Source organism: Ranitomeya variabilis, chromosome 4, assembly GCF_051348905.1.
Source record: "Ranitomeya variabilis isolate aRanVar5 chromosome 4, aRanVar5.hap1, whole genome shotgun sequence".
NCBI lineage: Eukaryota > Metazoa > Chordata > Amphibia > Anura > Dendrobatidae > Ranitomeya > Ranitomeya variabilis.
The window spans coordinates 231,671,559-231,689,413 of record NC_135235.1 but is presented as its reverse complement, the minus strand read 5'-3'; the positions used below and the strand labels follow the sequence as shown (position 1 = coordinate 231,689,413).

Genomic DNA, 17,855 nt, shown 5'->3' with positions numbered 1-17,855 from the left:
AGTCAGTGACGTAAAATAAATGTAGTTTTATTGTACAGTCCTGTAAAAAGAAACAAATATTGTTTTTGTTTTTGTTTTTTTTCTTTTTCCTCTTTCGCAAGAAATGTGGCGTTATCACTCCATACCCGAGATGCTAGATCCCTGATACATTGTATCTCCTGGAAGTAAATAAAAAGATATTTTCAGGAAATTTAACACTTTAGAAAAATGCCGTGGCCAGTAAAAAAAAAAAATAGACGATGAATGTTCTTATTAAAACAGCAGAAAGTGAAAGATTATTCAGAGTGAGGCTAAATCTTTCAATATAGACAAATTATTGTATTATTATTATTATTATTATTAATGGATATTATTATTATTATTATAAATGGAATCTTACCGCTTTTGTCGTTTTCGGCAGGACGTTCCTCGACATCTTCCACCTGTAAATAAAACCAGATATTTCCTTTTGTTATGAGTAGACAGACCTGTTCCCACAATACTTGTATATTGTTGCTCCTTTGTGTCATCTCATAGTTTCATCTTTGCTTTGTTTGTAACCCGATTTTAGATTGTGTCTTTGCAATGAAGCGTTCCTGCGGTCAGCCGCATACCCAAAGGGCATACCCATCCTGTATATGTGAGGGTGTGACGGGGGCGGCCTATGCCGCCCCCTCTCTAAACAGGGTTTGTACCAAGTGTATGGTTTTATTGCATTTTTTGTGACTATTAATATGTGATTCTGCATAGAGTTTCATGGGCACTAATGTCCGAGGTTAGGTTATTGTATTGTGTTTAAGCAATAATATTATTCATTGTTACGTTTATAGTATATAAAGCATAGAATAGGACCTGGAAAGGGGGAAGACTTAGTTGGAGGCACGTTAGGTACAGGAAGTTAGGAGGTAGTGACTAAAGTTAAATAGGTGAAAGGTGATGTCTGCCCAGCAACTGACTGCTGGGGCAGACACAGAAAGAAGACAGTTGGTAATTGGTCCAAGCCCAAAGTGGGAAGGGTTAGGGCCAGTAAAAGGCAACAATATCCTGGTTTGCTGCTAGGGTGAGTTCAAGATGCTGTGGGCTAAGCAGGGCATGGACACGAAGTTCCTGTAACATCCGGAGAGTAGGGGTTGAGTTTGGGGCTATGAAGAGCACGGACAACCCTTTCGTGCAGGGGCAGATAGGCATGGAAACGTTGCAGAGCCGGATTGGGAAACCCTGTGGCTGACAGGAGGATCAGGCAATAGGGGTAATCAGTGATGGACGTGAGAAGTTCTATGTGGAGGAAGCAAGTGGCGAAGGGCGCTACGTCTCAAATATGGTCGTACTTCAACTGTTCAGTAAAGACAAATTTGTTGCAATGAATCGGGTGTTCCCTATTGAATGTGCGGCTGATTCCTGGATCCAATATCGTGGAGACAGCGGTCGAAATGTGGGAACATGGGAACTGGGACCCCATTTATTTTTGGGAAACACAGCCCCCCCCATCCATGACTACCGCCCTGCTCCCCTTACATATACTCACATGTCAGCACCAGGATCCCGATCACGGAGAGGATCAGCGCACAGATCAGACCCCACGTTCTCAGACTACGGTCATCTGCGATGTGGAAACAATGTAACAATCAATCATCAATCCACATTCTACAGTTTAACTCCGGAGGTTTCCAAGGGGTTAACACTGACATATCCGTGCTTGAAGTAATGAAATATTTATGGTTTCTTTTTATTTATTTTTTTAGAAAGGAAAGAAGAAGCTGCACATGTGCAGCCGGCGTCCTCTCCTCCTGAGTATACACCATAAATGCCCGAGGAGGGACGACCCCTCACATAATAATATCTGTACTATTACTATAATATTATGTCAGGTTTTAATTACTTTGTAATAATATTTTGCTACATTAGAGATTAATTAATTTTACTCACTGTAGGAGAAATTCTCATCATGTTCTGTTCTTAATTTCTCATCTGAAATGTAATAGATTTATTTTTGTAAATGGCTCCTAATTATTTTCCTTTCTGCCGTCATATAGTTCATTTACTGCAGTAATTGATCGTCCAAACCACATCATGCAGAGAGGTAAGATGAACCTATTAATTATACCTATTAATTCTGCTAACTTGTCACATGATCAATCATTATTTTGGAGTTATTCCATATCCACACGATGGGCGATAACTTCCCGAACCCCTAGGAAAACAGGGCTCGACTTCCGCTCCATTCATTATCTATGGGACTGTAGAGTACAGAGCGCCGCTATTTCCACCAGTCCCATATACAATGAATGGAGCTAAGGTTGAGCATCCGAATCTCTGGATGGGGCCACAGAGTTCAGAGCTCTGCTATTTCTACCAGTCCCATAGATAATGAATGGAGCTAAGGGTGAGCATCCAAATCTCTGAATGGGGCAGCAGAATACAGAGCTCCAGTATTTCCATCAGTCCCATAGACAATGAATGGAGCGAATGTGGAGCATCCGAATCTCTGGATGGGGGTGCAGAGTACAAAGCTCACCTGGGATCCTGGTGGTCATGGTAAATTTTGTGCTCCTGCCTCCATCCGGGGACGTGAACATTGTAGAGGTGTCTGTAATTAACGAGAACACATTAACCATGCGATGACCAGCGGGGTCCTTATAACTTACTCAATTCACCTTGGTTATCAAATATAAAATTAATAATCCTGATAAAAGGCTTCAAATCATTAGTACTGTCCAATTAAATCAATCGTTTTATTTTGGGTCAAATTTTAAGATCTCTTCTTGCTGTCAGTTAACTTATTAGCACGTTAAGATTAAAAACCCACTAATATCAGATACTACGTAAAGCTGAAGGTTTGTTACAATTGCCTACAGGACAATCCTCTGTGTGCTATTAGCACAGATCTCTGTCCTCTCCTGTTTGCAACAATGTATCAGTCCGGAGTTCAGAATGTTGATCTCATTGTCAAGAAGTTTTAGTTCTTTATTGTACAAATAAGAATGTTTCTATCCATAAACAGAAAGGACGGGCTTGTAAAAAGTTAAACAGAGGTAAAAGTTTTAAAAAGTTTTGGAACGTTTTATTAGTGTCCATGACGACTTCATATCTGTCTTACCTGTACCTGCTGTAGTGTCTGTAGTGTCATCGCTGCTGCTGTTTTGTGACCGGTCTGGATAAACTGCACAAAATAAATCCATCACCTACATTTAACTTGCGGTTATTGATTGCGTTGCATTCCTGATATGTTTGTATAGGCATTTCACCACTTAAAGGGGAAGTTCCCTCACCCCCCAAAAAAAAATATTTTACTAGTGTTTATTATATGATTATAAATAATGTATTTTTATTTTCATCACCCATCATCCACTGTGTAGTAACGGCCTTTCTCTGTACTGGCTGACGACTGTTCGTTTGAACAGCTAAGCCAGCCCCCTTCAGTCTGCACACACAGAGAAGCGGGCTGGTTTAGCTATTGGAACAGTTATTTCCCTTTTTGTTACTTATTAGCGATTTTTGCATTTATTACCCAGTGTCGTCCTCTGCGCTCCCAAATCCTCCGCGCTCGGCCTGGAACTTTCTGGTAACGTTGACACTGCAAACGCTGAATATAAAAATGATAGAAATCAGATTAATAAAAGAAATGGACCCTGATCGTTCCAGTCTTACCGCCAGGGTCCTTGGGGATTGTGCACACAGAGGGTTTTTTTGTTTTTTTTTTAGGTGGACAAAAGCGACACGCTTTCTAGTGTTCACACGTCACATTTTTGCTGCAAAATCGCAACGTGTGAACATAACCTTAGGGAAGTTTTTGTTTTCCCTGAAGCCTTTTGACCGGACTAATCACAGTTTGAAGCAATTTTCACCAGTGGGAAAAAAAAACTCATATGAACCGCAAAGTGTTTTTACAATCAAACAATAATAGCACAAGTCTTTCATGCATTCTTATAAGTGTTTTTAAAAAGAGAACCTGCTACAAAAATGCTTCAAAACCCTCCATATGCTCAGTTGCTATTGGTGAGCCCTTGTATAAAAAAAGACCCTATGAGACTTTCACACCACCCCTCGGAATAAGCTATATGCGAAACGCGCGTCGGGGTGCTCCTTTGCCTGCCACACATGTCTATTTTACCTTCTCTTTATTACACATCAGTTCACTTCTTTGGTTTTTCCGCCTTCTTGTACCTGGTGCTGCCTGTATTTATTCTTTATGCCTCATTGTGGCTAGATTCTGTCATGATCCAGACCGAGTTTTGAGTCCTTTTTTCCCAGTCTGGTCATGTCAAGAGTTAACCTTTCTCAGTCTCTGTCTGGGTTCAGGTTGGCTATTTATGGCCACTCCTTCCTGCAGATCATGTCAGTTGTAGTTTTTGCCTAGTGCTGCTGTAGCTGACTCTGATTACTCTGATTTGTCCTGCTGCATTTGCTGTCTGAACCCGTGTCTCTGTTTTCCCCAATTCCTGTCTTGACTCCCTGTTTCCCTTTAGTGTGCTGACTCCCTGGCTTTGACTTGGCTTGTACCCTGACCTGTTCCATCCTTTGTCTTTGGGCTTATCCGCTCCTGAGTGTTACGGACCCCCTGGCTTGTCTCTGACCTCGAGTTTGCTTATTCCTTTGGTACTGCTCTACAGTCTAGGATTTGACCCGGCTTGTTTTGACTATTCTGCTACCTCTCGTGGTAGCCTCACTGCTGCACTGCAGGCCAGCATTGTTTAGGTGCAGACCTGCTTCCTCTCTACTACCAACTAGTGGAGCCTGCACTTACCTGCATTGCAGCAGCATGACAGATTCTTTATTTAGGCAATTTGCCTCATTCTAATCTATGTGATCCTCTGATATTTGGCTCCGCAGACAACGGCTTTGGTGATTATACTATGCTCATCCTTATTTGGACTCTTTGTATACCTACATACTTTTGTGGTAGGACTTTGCCACACCGTGTATCTGCTTTATTCCAATATATTATATATTTATTCATTATTATTATGTTTATTATCATATATCGACACCATTGTCATATTCAGATGACTTCCTACCATCAATATTATCCGTGATTCTTGCACCCCCTGGTCCTGAAATCCTGTGGTTGCACCCCCTGGTCCTGAAATCCTGAGGAAGCACCCACTGGTCCTGAAATCCTGAGGTTGCACTACCTGGTTCTGAAATCCTGAGGTTGTACCCCCTGGTCCTGAAATCCTGAGGTTCCACCCACTGGTCCTGAAATCCTGAGGTTGTACCCCCTGGTCCTGAAAGCCTGAGGTTGCACCCACTGGTCCTGAAAGCCTGAGGTTGCACCCACTGGTCCTGAAATCCTGAGGTTGCACCCCCTGGACCTGAAATCCTGAGGTTGCACCCCCTGGACCTGAAATCCTGAGGTTGCACTGCTAGTGCTGTTATTGCTGGGATTCACCCCCTGGTGCTGCCAATGTTGGGTTGCACCCCTGGCCATGGAATATTTGCAGGAAATTGTGCATTTTCTGGCATTTTCTATCAACTAGCCACCAGAGGGCACTGTGCACCAATGTAGATTTCAGCCTTGAGTCCTGGACTTAAATGCAGGAGACATAAGTTGACCCTCTTTTAACATCATGTCACAGCCAGTGCACAATCTGTATATACAGCCATGGCTAAAAGTGTTGGCACCCTTAAAATTGATCCAGAAAATAAATTATTTCTCCCAGAACATTATCACAATTCCCCACCTTTGTTATATACACGTGTTTATTTCCTTTGTGTATTGGAACAAAACAAAGAAAACTGAGGACATCATTTCACCAAACAAAACACCAAAAATGGACAGAGCAAAATTGTTGGCACCCTCCACTTAATATTTGGTCACCCCCTTTGGTATAAATGTCTGCAATAAATCGCTTCCTATAACCATCAATAAGCTCCTTCCTCCTCTCAGCTGGAATTTTGGATGACTCTTCCTACAATCTGCTCCCGGTCTCATATGTGAAGGCGCCTTTTCCCAACAGCAATTGTAAGATCTCTCCACAGGTGATCAATGGGATTTGGATCCGGACTCATTGCTGCCACTTCAGAACTCTCCAGCGCTTTGTTTCCATCCATTTCTGGGTTCTTCGTGTATGTTTGTGTCATTGTCCTAGTGGAGGACCCATGACTTAGGACGCAAACCCCGCTTTCTGACACTGGGCACTGCATTGCCACCCAATATAGTTTGGTAATCTTCAGATTTCATGATGCCTTGCACACAGTCAAGACACCTAGTGCCAGAGGCAGCAAAACAACCTCAAAACATCTTTGAAGCTCCACCATATTTAACTGTAGGTATTGTGTTCTTTTCCTCATTCCATTTTCGGCAAACAGTAGAATGATGTGATTTACCAAAAAGCTCTATCTTGGTCTCATCTGTCCGCAAGACGCTTTCCCGGAAGGATTTTGGCTTACTCTCGTCCATTTTGGCAAACTGCAGTTTAGCTTTTCATGTCTCTGAGTCAGCAGTGGGGTCCTCCAGAGTCTCCTGCCATGGCGTTTCATTTCATTCACATGTGGAGGGATAGTTCATGCTGACACTGATGCACCCTGAGCCTGCAGGACAACTTACCGTATATACTCGAGTATAAGCCGAGATTTTCAGCCCAAATTTTTGGGCTGAAAGTGCCCCTCTCGGCTTATACTTGAGTCACGGTCGGCGGCAGGGTCGGCGGGTGAGGGGGAGAGGGCGCTGAGGCATACTTACCTAGTCCCGGCTATCCTGACGCTCCTCCTGCCCGTCACACTGTCTTCGGGTGCCGCAGCTCTTCCCCTGTACAGCGGTCACGTGGGACCGCTCATTAAACTTATGAATATGGACTCCACTCCCATAGGGGTGGAGCCGCATATTAATTTCTCTAATCAGCGGTGCCGGTGAACGCTGATAGAGGAAGAGGCTGCGGCACCCGGAGACCAGCTGTCCGGGGGAAGGAGCGGGACGCCGGGAGCAGGTAAGTATCGCATATTTACCTGTCCACGATCCACACGCAGGGCGCCGCTCCATCTTCCCGGCGTCTCTCCGCTCTGACTGTTCAGGTCAGAGGGCGCGATGACGCATATAGTGTGCGTGGCGTCCTCTGCCTGATCAGTCAGTGCGGAGAGACGCCGGGACGGGACGTGAGGAGCTGCAAGCAAGAGAGGTGAGTATGTGTTTTGTTTTTTTATTGCAGCAGCAGCATTATATATGGCACAGATTTATGTGGAGCATCTATGGGGCCAAACTGAACGGTGCAGAGCACTATATATGGGGCAGCTTTATAATGAGCATCTATGGGGCCAAACTGAACAGTGCAGAGCATATAGGGCACCGCTATATAAGGAGCATCTATGGGGCCAAACTGAACAGTGCAGAGCATATAGGGCACAGCTTTATAAGGAGCATCTATGGGGCCAAACTGAACGGTGCAGAGCACTATATATGGGGCAGCTTTATAATGAGCATCTATGGGGCCATAATGAACGGTGCAGAGCATATAGGGCACAGCGATATAAGGAGCATCTATGGGGCCAAACTGAACAGTGCAGAGCATATAGGGCACCGCTATATAAGGAGCATCTATGGGGCCAAACTGAACAGTGCAGAGCATATAGGGCACAGCTTTATAAGGAGCATCTATGGGGCCAAACTGAACGGTGCAGAGCAGATAGGGCACAGCTATATAAGGAGCATCTATGGGGCCAAACTGAACGGTGCAGAGCATATAGGGCACAGCTTTATAATGAGCATCTATGGGGCCAAACTGAACGGTGCAGAGCATATATGGCACAGCTTTATGTGGAGCATCTATAGGGCCATAATGAATGGTGCAGAGCATTGTATATGGGGCACAGCTTTATATGGAGCATCTATGGGGCCATAATGAACGGTGCAGAGCATTCTATATGGCACAACTATATATGGATAATATATGGGGCAATAATCAATGGTATGGAGCATTATATATGGCACAGCTTTATATGGAGCATCTATGGGGCAATAATGAATGGTATGGAACATCTATTTTTATTTTTGAAATTCACCGGTAGCTGCTGCATTTTCCACCCTAGGCTTATACTCGAGTCAATAAGTTTTCCCAGTTTTTTGTGGCAAAATTAGGGGGGTCGGCTTATACTCGGGTCGGCTTATACTCGAGTATATACGGTAAATTTCTTGATAACTTGATTGGGGCTTACCCACCATCCGGACTATCCTGCGTTGCAACTTTTCATCATTTTTTCTCTGCCGTCCACATCCAGGGAGATTATCTACAGTGCTATGGGTTGTAAACTTCTTGATTATGTCATGAACAGTGAACAAAGAAATATCAAGATCTCTAGAGATGGACTTGTAACCTTGAGATTGGTGATATTGTTCAACAATGTTGGTTCTCAAGTCCTCAGACAGAGTTCTCTTCTCCTCAATCTGTTCTCAGACACACAATGAAAAGATTGAGTCAACTTCTCCCCTTTATACCTGGTTTCAGGTGTGATTCTCATATTGCCCACACATGTTACTTGCTACAGGTGAGTGTGAACGAGCATCACATGCTGGAAACAAACCTGTGTGCAAGCAATTTTATCTGTTCCATTTTTGGGGTTTAGACCAAAATTATGTCCAGTTTGCTTTTTTCTGGGTTTTTTTGTGCTCTAATACAAAGGAAATAAACGTGTGTAATGGCAATAACTTTCTGGGAGAAAAATATTTCAATTTCTGGGACTATTTCAAGGGTGCCGACACCCGGCTATGATTGTAGATACAATGTTTATTATTTTTCTGTATTTGTTTACACAGATAATAAACATTCCAATCTCCGTTGACTCTTCCCTCGGCTCCGGTCTTACCTGCTGGGCTGGTGACGGTAACAGAAGCTGCAGGAAAAGTGACATATTATTATTATTATTATTATTATACAGTGTATACTTTTTTTGCATAAAACAAGGGTGCTAGGTCCTTTAATGAGGGACTACAATGACATAGGGTATTCCTAACTATTAGCTGCATACATAATGGTACAAATCCCTATATGTTAGAGCAGAAATCATTTTCACATGGGATATATAACTACACTTTTAATAGACCTTTAGTAAACCTCCTTGGAATTCCCAAAAGGAGGGATATGGCTGTATTAATCTCCCTGTGTCTATGTGTGCTCAGTAGTGCAATAGCAAGGGCTTAACCATAATAATAAATAACAAGTTGTTTCAATACCTGATATGCAGCCACGTGGAATCTTCTCGGCGTCCCTCTGCCCCGACGCGCGTTTCGCACTGCTTCTTCAGGAGCGTGAAAAAAAGTGTAGTTATATATCCCATGTGAAAAAGTGATTTCTGCTCTAACATATAGGGATTTGTACCATTATGTATGCAGCTAATAGTTAGGAATACCCTATGGCATTGTAGTCCCTCATTAAAGGACCTAGCACCCTTGTTTTAAGTATTTTTGTTTTTTAAGAAAACTAATAATAAAAGTGATTTTTTATTTAAGTTCTACTTGGAGATCTGTTTCTTATCATTAATTGATCACCTTAAGTGATAAAATGTTAAATACAGTAGTACATAACCCACGTTGTGATGGGTAACATTATTTTGGGCATTTCTTTGTGAATATACATTGTCAAGGACATAAATTGTAAAGCACTGCGGAATATGTTGGCGCTACCTAAATAAAGTTTATTATTATTATTCTTTACATCCTGAGGCTAAAACCAATGTGTAAACCAAGCAAATCTCACAGCTGAGGGTTTGTTATAGTTGTATCTGTCGTCACTTAGAAAAAGCTCAAACAAAGTTTGATACTAAAGTAAGAAACTTTATTCACTCCCTTAAGAACATCCATTCCTGACATCTTACCTGGTGATCCCGGGAGGATGAGAATAAGGAGCAGCAGTCCGGGGACGCTCTGAGGAGGAAGAAGAGAGTTACACCAATGCTACAACTATGGGGCAGATTTACCCCTTGCGTTCCTTGAGGTTGATAGGAGACGCTCCGCCATTTATGAGTATCAGCACTATATATTTAGTAAATACTTGTTACATGGAAACCATCAGCAATCAGGCGGGCTGCTGTTGACAGATCTCATTGTGGATTCCTACATTTAAAGCCTCCTTTTTACGTTCTGTCCACATTGCTGACGGACTCCGTTGAATATCAGTGGGATCTATTAGCCACCATTGGTTATTTGGATCCAGGTAAGGGGCTATATTGGAAATAGCAACTATAAATTCGACACCGTGGAATCTGACACGATAAAACACCCAAACTCCCGAAGATCGCGTGGTACGTGCCACCGCACCCTGACACCCGACAAACGACAAATGTCATTTGTAAAGAGTCAGGGAGGCGGAGCTCACCTCTTCAGCCCCCTGAAGGTCCTCTCTGTGTTTCCCTTTAAGGCAGAAGCAGAAGGGCAGTGATGTTCCATTGTTTCCATCTTTGTATCGGTCTCCTTTGTTTCCATCCGTTGGTTTCTTACCTTATTGATGCATGGATTTTGCATGTAGGAGATCATGATGGACTCGTCCAGATGTGCCGGGGCCCCGAGTAACCGGAGAGCTGCGGATTAGTGGGGTGTCAACGCTCGGAGGGGGGTATACAGGGAGGATGAGAAGAATGAGCTCGGAACACGTGAAACTTGTGCATCTAACATTAGAGGAAGTACCGCCGTGAGCAATTTCCTCCACTCGCCACATCCTTCATGACTAATCCTCTGTGAGGAAGGAGGAACACGGCGAGCCAGAAAAGCCACCAAAGCCCAGACCAACAGTGTAGCCAGGGACAGTGTACGGCTGAGCCGTGTATCTAATCCTGTCCTGTGTGATACTGTCTGCTGAGCCGTGTATCTAATCCTATCCAGTGTGATACTGTCTGCTGAGCTGTGTATCTAATCCTGTCCTGTGTGATACTGACTGCTGAGCCGTGTATCCAATCCTATCCTGTGTGATACTGACTGCTGAGCCGTGTATCTAATCCTGTCCTGTGTGATACTGACTGCTGAGCTGTGCATCTAATCCTGTCCTGTGTGATACTGACTGCTGAGCCATGTATCTAATCCTCTCCTGTGTGATACTGACTGCTGAGCCATGTATCTAATCCTGTCCTGTGTGATACTGACTGCTGAGCCGTGTATCTAATCCTGTCCTGTGTGATACTGACTGCTGAGCTGTGCATCTAATCCTGTCCTGTGTGATACTGTCTGCTGAGCCGTGTATCTAATCCTGTCCTGTGTGATACTGACTGCTGAGCCGTGTATCTAATCCTGTCCTGTGTGATACTGACTGCTGAGCTGTGTATCTAATCCTCTCCTGTGTGATACTGACTGCTGAGCCGTGTATCTAATCCTGTCCTGTGTGATACTGACTGCTGAGCCATGTATCTAATCCTATCCTATGTGATACTGTCTGCTGAGCCGTGTATCTAATCCTCTCCTGTGTGATACTGACTGCTGAGCCATGTATCCAGTCCTATCCTGTGTGATACTGACTAATGAGCCGTGTATCTAATCCTATCCTGTGTGATACTGTCTGCTGAGCCTTGTATCTAATCCTATCCAGTGTGATACTGTCTGCTGAGCTGTGTATCTAATCCTGTCCTGTGTGATACTGACTGCTGAGCCGTGTATCCAATCCTATCCTGTGTGATACTGACTGCTGAGCCGTGTATCTAATCCTGTCCTGTGTGATACTGACTGCTGAGCTGTGCATCTAATCCTCTCCTGTGTGATACTGTCTGCTGAGCCGTGTATCTAATCCTGTCCTGTGTGATACTGACTGCTGAGCCGTGTATCTAATCCTCTCCTGTGTGATACTGTCTGCTGAGCTGTGCATCTAATCCTCTCCTGTGTGATACTGTCTGCTGAGCTGTGCATCTAATCCTCTCCTGTGTGATACTGTCTGCTGAGCTGTGCATCTAATCCTCTCCTGTGTGATACTGTCTGCTGAGCTGTGTATCTAATCCGATCCTGTGTGATACCATCTGCTGAGCCGTGTATCTAATCCGATCCTGTGTGATAGTGACTGCTGAGCCGTGTATCTAATCCTCTCCTGTGTGATACTGACTGCTGAGCTGTGTATCTAATCCTCTCCTGTGTGATACTGTCTGCTGAGCCGTGTATCTAATCCTCTCCTGTGTGATACTGTTTGCTGAGCTGTGTATCTTATCCTATCCTGTGTGATACTGTTTGCTGAGCCGTGTATCTAATCCTCTCGTGTGATACTGACTGCTGAGCTGTGTATCTAATCCTATCCTGTGTGATACTGTTTGCTGAGCTGTGTATCTAATCCTCTCCTCTGTGATACTGACTGCTGAGCTGTGGTTCTAATCCTCTCCTGTGTGATACTGACTGCTGAGCCGTGTATCTAATCCTCTCCAGTGTGATACTGTCTGCTGAGCCGTGTATCTAATCATATCCTGTGTGATACTGTCTGCTGAGACGTGTATCTAATCCTCTCCTGTGTGATACTGTCTGCTGAGCCATGTATCTAATCCTCTCCTGTGTGATACTGTCTGCTGAGCTGTGTATCTAATCCTCTCCCGTGTGATACTGTCTTCTGAGCCGTGTATCTAATCCTCTCCTGTGTGATACTTACTGCTGAGCCGTGTATCTAAGGGTATGTGCACACGCTGCGGTTTTTGCTGCGGATCCGCAGCGGATTTGACGCTGCGGTCCGCAGCAGTTTTCCCAAAGTTTACAGTACATGTAAACCTATGGGAAAAAAAAAACGCTGTGCACATGCTGTGGAAAAATCCGCAGCAGAATCCGCAACGTGTGCACATACCCTAATACTCTCTTGTGTGATACTGTCTGCTGAGCTGTGCATCTAATCCTGCCCTGTGTGATACTTACTGCTGAGCTGTGTATCTAATCCTCTCCTGTGTGATACTTACTGCTGAGCTGTGTATCTAATCCTGCCCTGTGTGATAGGGTACGTGTCCACGGTCAGGATGGCCGGCGGTATCGTCGTAGCGGCAAACCCGCTCGGCGCTAAGCCCCGCCCCCTTCTGGGACGCGAAGATGCCGGATGTGTTCTTTGCACACATCCGGCATCATCGCACCCCTCGCATAGCGCCCTGTGATATTACTTGTGGTGGCGCAGCGTCGCCGCAAGGATCACGGACATGCTGCGATCTTAAAAGACGCGCAGCATGTCCGGAGTCGCAGGGCCGACGGATGCGTGTTTCAACGCATAGTGGACACGGGATTTCATAAAATCCCCTCAACTATGCTGGAACATCTGCGTCAAACACGCAGCGTTTCCTGAACGTGGACACGTACCCATACTGTCTGCTGAGTTGCTTTTCTTTTCCTCTTGGAACTCTGCCATGCAGGCCATTTTTGCCCAGTCTCTTTCTCCACTGTTCCATTCGCGGATAATGACTCTCAGCTTTAGAAATAGCGTTATAACATTTTTTATACTTATAGATCTCAATTACTTTGGTTCTCATTTGTTCCAGAATTTCTTTGGATCATGGCATGATGTCTAGCTTTTTAGGATATTTTTTTTGGTCTACTTAACTTTGTCAGGCAGGTCCTATTTAAGTGATTTCTTGATTGAGAACAGGTGTGGCAGTAATCAGGCCTGTGTGTGGCTAGAGAATGTGAACTCTGTTTCTCAAAGATGAGATAGACCACAGTTAAAGGGACACTGTCACCTGAATTTGGAGGGAACAATTTTCAGCCATAGGGGCGGGGTTTTCGGGTGTTTGATTCACCCTTTCCTTACCCGCTGGCTGCAATATTGGATTGAAGTTCATTCTCGGTCCTCCGTAGTACATGCCTGTACAAGGCAATCTTGCCTTACGCAGGCGTGTACTATGGAGGACAGAGAATGAACTTGAATCCAATATTGCAGCCAGCGGGTAAGGAAAGGGTGAATCAAACACCCGAAAACCCCGCCCCTACGGCGGCTGAAAATTGTTCCCTCTAAATTCAGGTGACAGTGTCCCTTTAATTTATGTGTTAAGGAAGGCAATCACTTTTTGACACAGGACCCTGTAGGTTTGGATTTCTTTTTCCCTTAATAATAAAAACTTTAATTTATTAACTGAATGTTGTGATTACTTGTGTTATCTTTGTCTAATATTTACATCTGTTTAGTGATTGGAAACATTTAAGTGTGACAAACATGCAAAAGAATAAGAAATCAGGAAGGGAGGTGAACACTTTTTCACACAACTGTACATCTGATGCAGACGATGTTCGGCCATTGCAGGGTTAATAGTGCAGTGCTTCCCTGCGCGGTGCTGCTGCAGTGAGGACAGTGCCGCATTGCACTGCAGATCCCCGGTGATTTAGGGGTTGATACTGCAGCACATTGCAGGGTCTCTTCTTGGTGCACAGACCGTGTACATTTTTGGGTCCGGCCATTGCAGGGTTAATAGTGGGAGCAGGGGCCCCTGTGAGGGGTACGAGGGGCTGCAGGCGGAGCACAGAATAGTGAAATCCCTGCTGCATTATTTATCAGCCTCATTTAATAATTCACCGCCCTGTGTGCAGAAATACAGAGGGATGTAGGCTCAATGAGGGGCACATGGTGGGCTCCGGTGGGCTCTGATCTCTGCTTCAGGTTTTATTAATTGATTATATCATCATTATCAGACATTGCAGCAAGTGCCTTAATGTTCCCGGAATAAAATGTCACATAGGGGTCCTCCAAAATCTCCACATTACACAGGAAGGGGAGAACAGGAAAACGGCACATAGGGGGTCCTCCAAAATCTCCACATTACACAGGAAGGGGAGAACAGGAAAACGGCACATAGGGGGTCCTCCAAAATCTCCACATTACACAGGAAGGGGAGAAGCTGAAAACAGCACATAGGGGGTCCTCCAAAATCTCCACATTACACAGGAAGGGGAGAACAGGAAAACGGCACATAGGGGGTCCACCAAAATCTCCACATTACACAGGAAGGGGAGAACAGGAAAACGGCACATAGGGGGTCCTCCAAAATCTCCACATTACACAGGAAGGGAAGAAGCTGAAAACGGCACATAGGGGGTCCATCAAAACCTCCACATTACACAGGAAGGGAGAACAGGAAAACAGCACATAGGGGGTCCATCAAAACCTCCACATTACACAGGAAGGGAGAACAGGAAAACGGCACATAGGGGGTCCACCAAAACCTCCACATTACACAGGAATGGAAGAAGCTGAAAACAACACATAGGGGGTCCACCAAAATCTCCACATTACACAGGAAGGGAGAACAGGAAAACAGCACATAGGGGGTCCACCAAAACCTCCACATTACAAGGGAAGGGAAGAAGCGGAAAACGACACATAGGGGGTCCACCAAAACCTCCACATTACACAGGAAGGGAAGAAGCTGAAAACGACACATAGGGGGTCCATCAAAACCTCCACATTACACAGGAAGGGAGAACAGGAAAACGGCACATAGGGGTCCACCACAACCTCCACATTACAGAGGAAGGGGAGAACAGGAAAACGGCACATAGGGGGTCCACCAAAACCTCCACATTACACGGGAAGGGAAGAAGCGGAAAACGACACATAGGGGGTCCATCAAAACCTCCACATTACACAGGAAGGGGAGAAGAGGAAAACGGCACATAGGGGGTCCTCCAAAATCTCCACATTACACAGGAAGGGGAGAACAGGAAAACGGCACATAGGGGGTCCACCAAAACCTCCACATTACACAGGAAGGGAAGAAGCTGAAAACGGCACATAGGGGGTCCATCAAAACCTCCACATTACACAGGAAGGGAGAACAGGAAAACAGCACATAGGGGGTCCATCAAAACCTCCACATTACACAGGAAGGGAGAACAGGAAAACGGCACATAGGGGGTCCACCAAAACCTCCACATTACACAGGAAGGGAAGAAGCTGAAAACAACACATAGGGGGTCCACCAAAATCTCCACATTACACAGGAAGGGAGAACAGGAAAACAGCACATAGGGGGTCCACCAAAACCTCCACATTACAAGGGAAGGGGAGAAGCAGAAAACGGCACATAGGGGGTCCTCCAAAATCTCCACATTACACAGGAAGGGGAGAACAGGAAAACGGCACATAGGGGGTCCTCCAAAATCTCCACATTACACAGGAAGGGGAGAACAGGAAAACGGCACATAGGGGGTCCACCAAAACCTCCACATTACACAGGAAGGGAAGAAGCTGAAAACGGCACATAGGGGGTCCATCAAAACCTCCACATTACACAGGAAGGGAGAACAGGAAAACAGCGCATAGGGGGTCCACCAAAATCTCCACATTACACAGGAAGGGGAGAACAGGAAAACGGCACAAAGGGGGTCCACCAAAACCTCCACATTACACAGGAAGGGAAGAAGCTGAAAACGACACATAGGGGGTCCATCAAAACCTCCACATTACACAGGAAGGGAGAACAGGAAAACGGCACATAGGGGTCCACCACAACCTCCACATTACACAGGAAGGGGAGAACAGGAAAACGGCACATAGGGGGTCCACCAAAACCTCCACATTACACGGGAAGGGAAGAAGCGGAAAACGACACATAGGGGGTCCATCAAAACCTCCACATTACACAGGAAGGGGAGAAGAGGAAAACGGCACATAGGGGGTCCACCAAAACCTCCACATTACAAGGGAAGGGAAGAAGCGGAAAACGACACATAGGGGGTCCATCAAAACCTCCACATTACACAGGAAGGGGAGAAGAGGAAAATGGCACATAGGGGGTCCACCAAAACCTCCACATTACAAGGGAAGGGAAGAAGCGGAAAACGACACATAGGGGGTCCATCAAAACCTCCACATTACACAGGAAGGGGAGAAGAGGAAAACGGCACATAGGGGGTCCACCAAAACCTCCACATTACACAGGAAGGGGAGAACAGGAAAACGGCACATAGGGGGTCCACCAAAACCTCCACATTACACGGGAAGGGAAGAAGCGGAAAACGACACATAGGGGGTCCATCAAAACCTCCACATTACACAGGAAGGGGAGAAGAGGAAAATGGCACATAGGGGGTCCACCAAAACCTCCACATTACAAGGGAAGGGAAGAAGCGGAAAACGACACATAGGGTGTCCACCAAAACCTCCACATTACACGGGAAGGGAAGAAGAGGAAAACGACACATAGGGGGTCCATCAAAACCTCCACATTACACAGGAAGGGGAGAAGAGGAAAATGGCACATAGGGGGTCCACCAAAACCTCCACATTACACAGGAAGGGAAGAAGCTGAAAACGGCACATAGGGGGTCCATCAAAACCTCCACATTACACAGGAAGGGAGAACAGGAAAACAGCACATAGGGGGTCCACCAAAATCTCCACATTACACAGGAAGGGGAGAACAGGAAAACGGCACATAGGGGGTCCACCAAAACCTCCACATTACACAGGAAGGGAAGAAGCTGAAAACGACACATAGGGGGTCCATCAAAACCTCCACATTACACAGGAATGGAGAACAGGAAAACGGCACATAGGGGTCCACCAAAACCTCCACATTACACAGGAAGGGGAGAACAGGAAAACGGCACATAGGGGGTCCACCAAAACCTCCACATTACACGGGAAGGGAAGAAGCGGAAAACGACACATAGGGGGTCCATCAAAACCTCCACATTACACAGGAAGGGGAGAGGAGGAAAACGGCACATAGGGGGTCCACAAAAACCTCCACATTACAAGGGAAGGGAAGAAGCGTAAAACGACACATAGGGGGTCCATCAAAACCTCCACATTACACAGGAAGGGGAGAAGAGGAAAATGGCACATAGGGGGTCCACCAAAACCTCCACATTACAAGGGAAGGGAAGAAGCGGAAAACGACACATAGGGGGTCCATCAAAACCTCCACATTACACAGGAAGGGGAGAAGAGGAAAATGGCACATAGGGGGTCCACCAAAACCTCCACATTACAAGGGAAGGGAAGAAGCGGAAAACG

At 45.4% G+C, this 17,855-nt stretch overlaps 1 protein-coding gene across 1 annotated transcript; it reads right to left on the bottom strand.

Annotated features, from left to right (window-relative positions):
- LOC143768743 (uncharacterized) lies at positions 1 to 10,609 on the bottom strand. Its single transcript, XM_077257393.1, has 10 exons — positions 10,406 to 10,609; positions 9,784 to 9,832; positions 8,776 to 8,802; positions 3,488 to 3,562; positions 3,077 to 3,139; positions 2,495 to 2,566; positions 1,906 to 1,947; positions 1,505 to 1,579; positions 380 to 422; positions 1 to 158 (listed from the first exon to the last, which is right to left on the bottom strand). The coding sequence occupies exons 1-10, from the start codon at positions 10,439 to 10,441 to the stop codon at positions 134 to 136; spliced, it is 507 nt and encodes a 168-aa protein (XP_077113508.1). The 5' UTR covers positions 10,442 to 10,609; the 3' UTR covers positions 1 to 133.
- Positions 10,610 to 17,855: the final 7,246 nt, after the last annotated feature.

What these genes read in the sequence shown, in the direction of transcription:
- LOC143768743 (XM_077257393.1), bottom strand. Translation starts at nt 10,441, where the DNA reads ATGATCTCCTACATGCAAAATCCATGCATCAATAAG. An exon ending in CATCCTCCCGGGATCACCAG is followed by an intron (nt 8,803 to 9,783) that starts GTAAGATGTCAG and finishes CTTTTCCTGCAG; the next exon opens with CTTCTGTTACCGTCACCAGC. An exon ending in TGCCGAAAACGACAAAAGCG is followed by an intron (nt 159 to 379) that starts GTAAGATTCCAT and finishes ATTTACTTCCAG; the next exon opens with GAGATACAATGTATCAGGGA.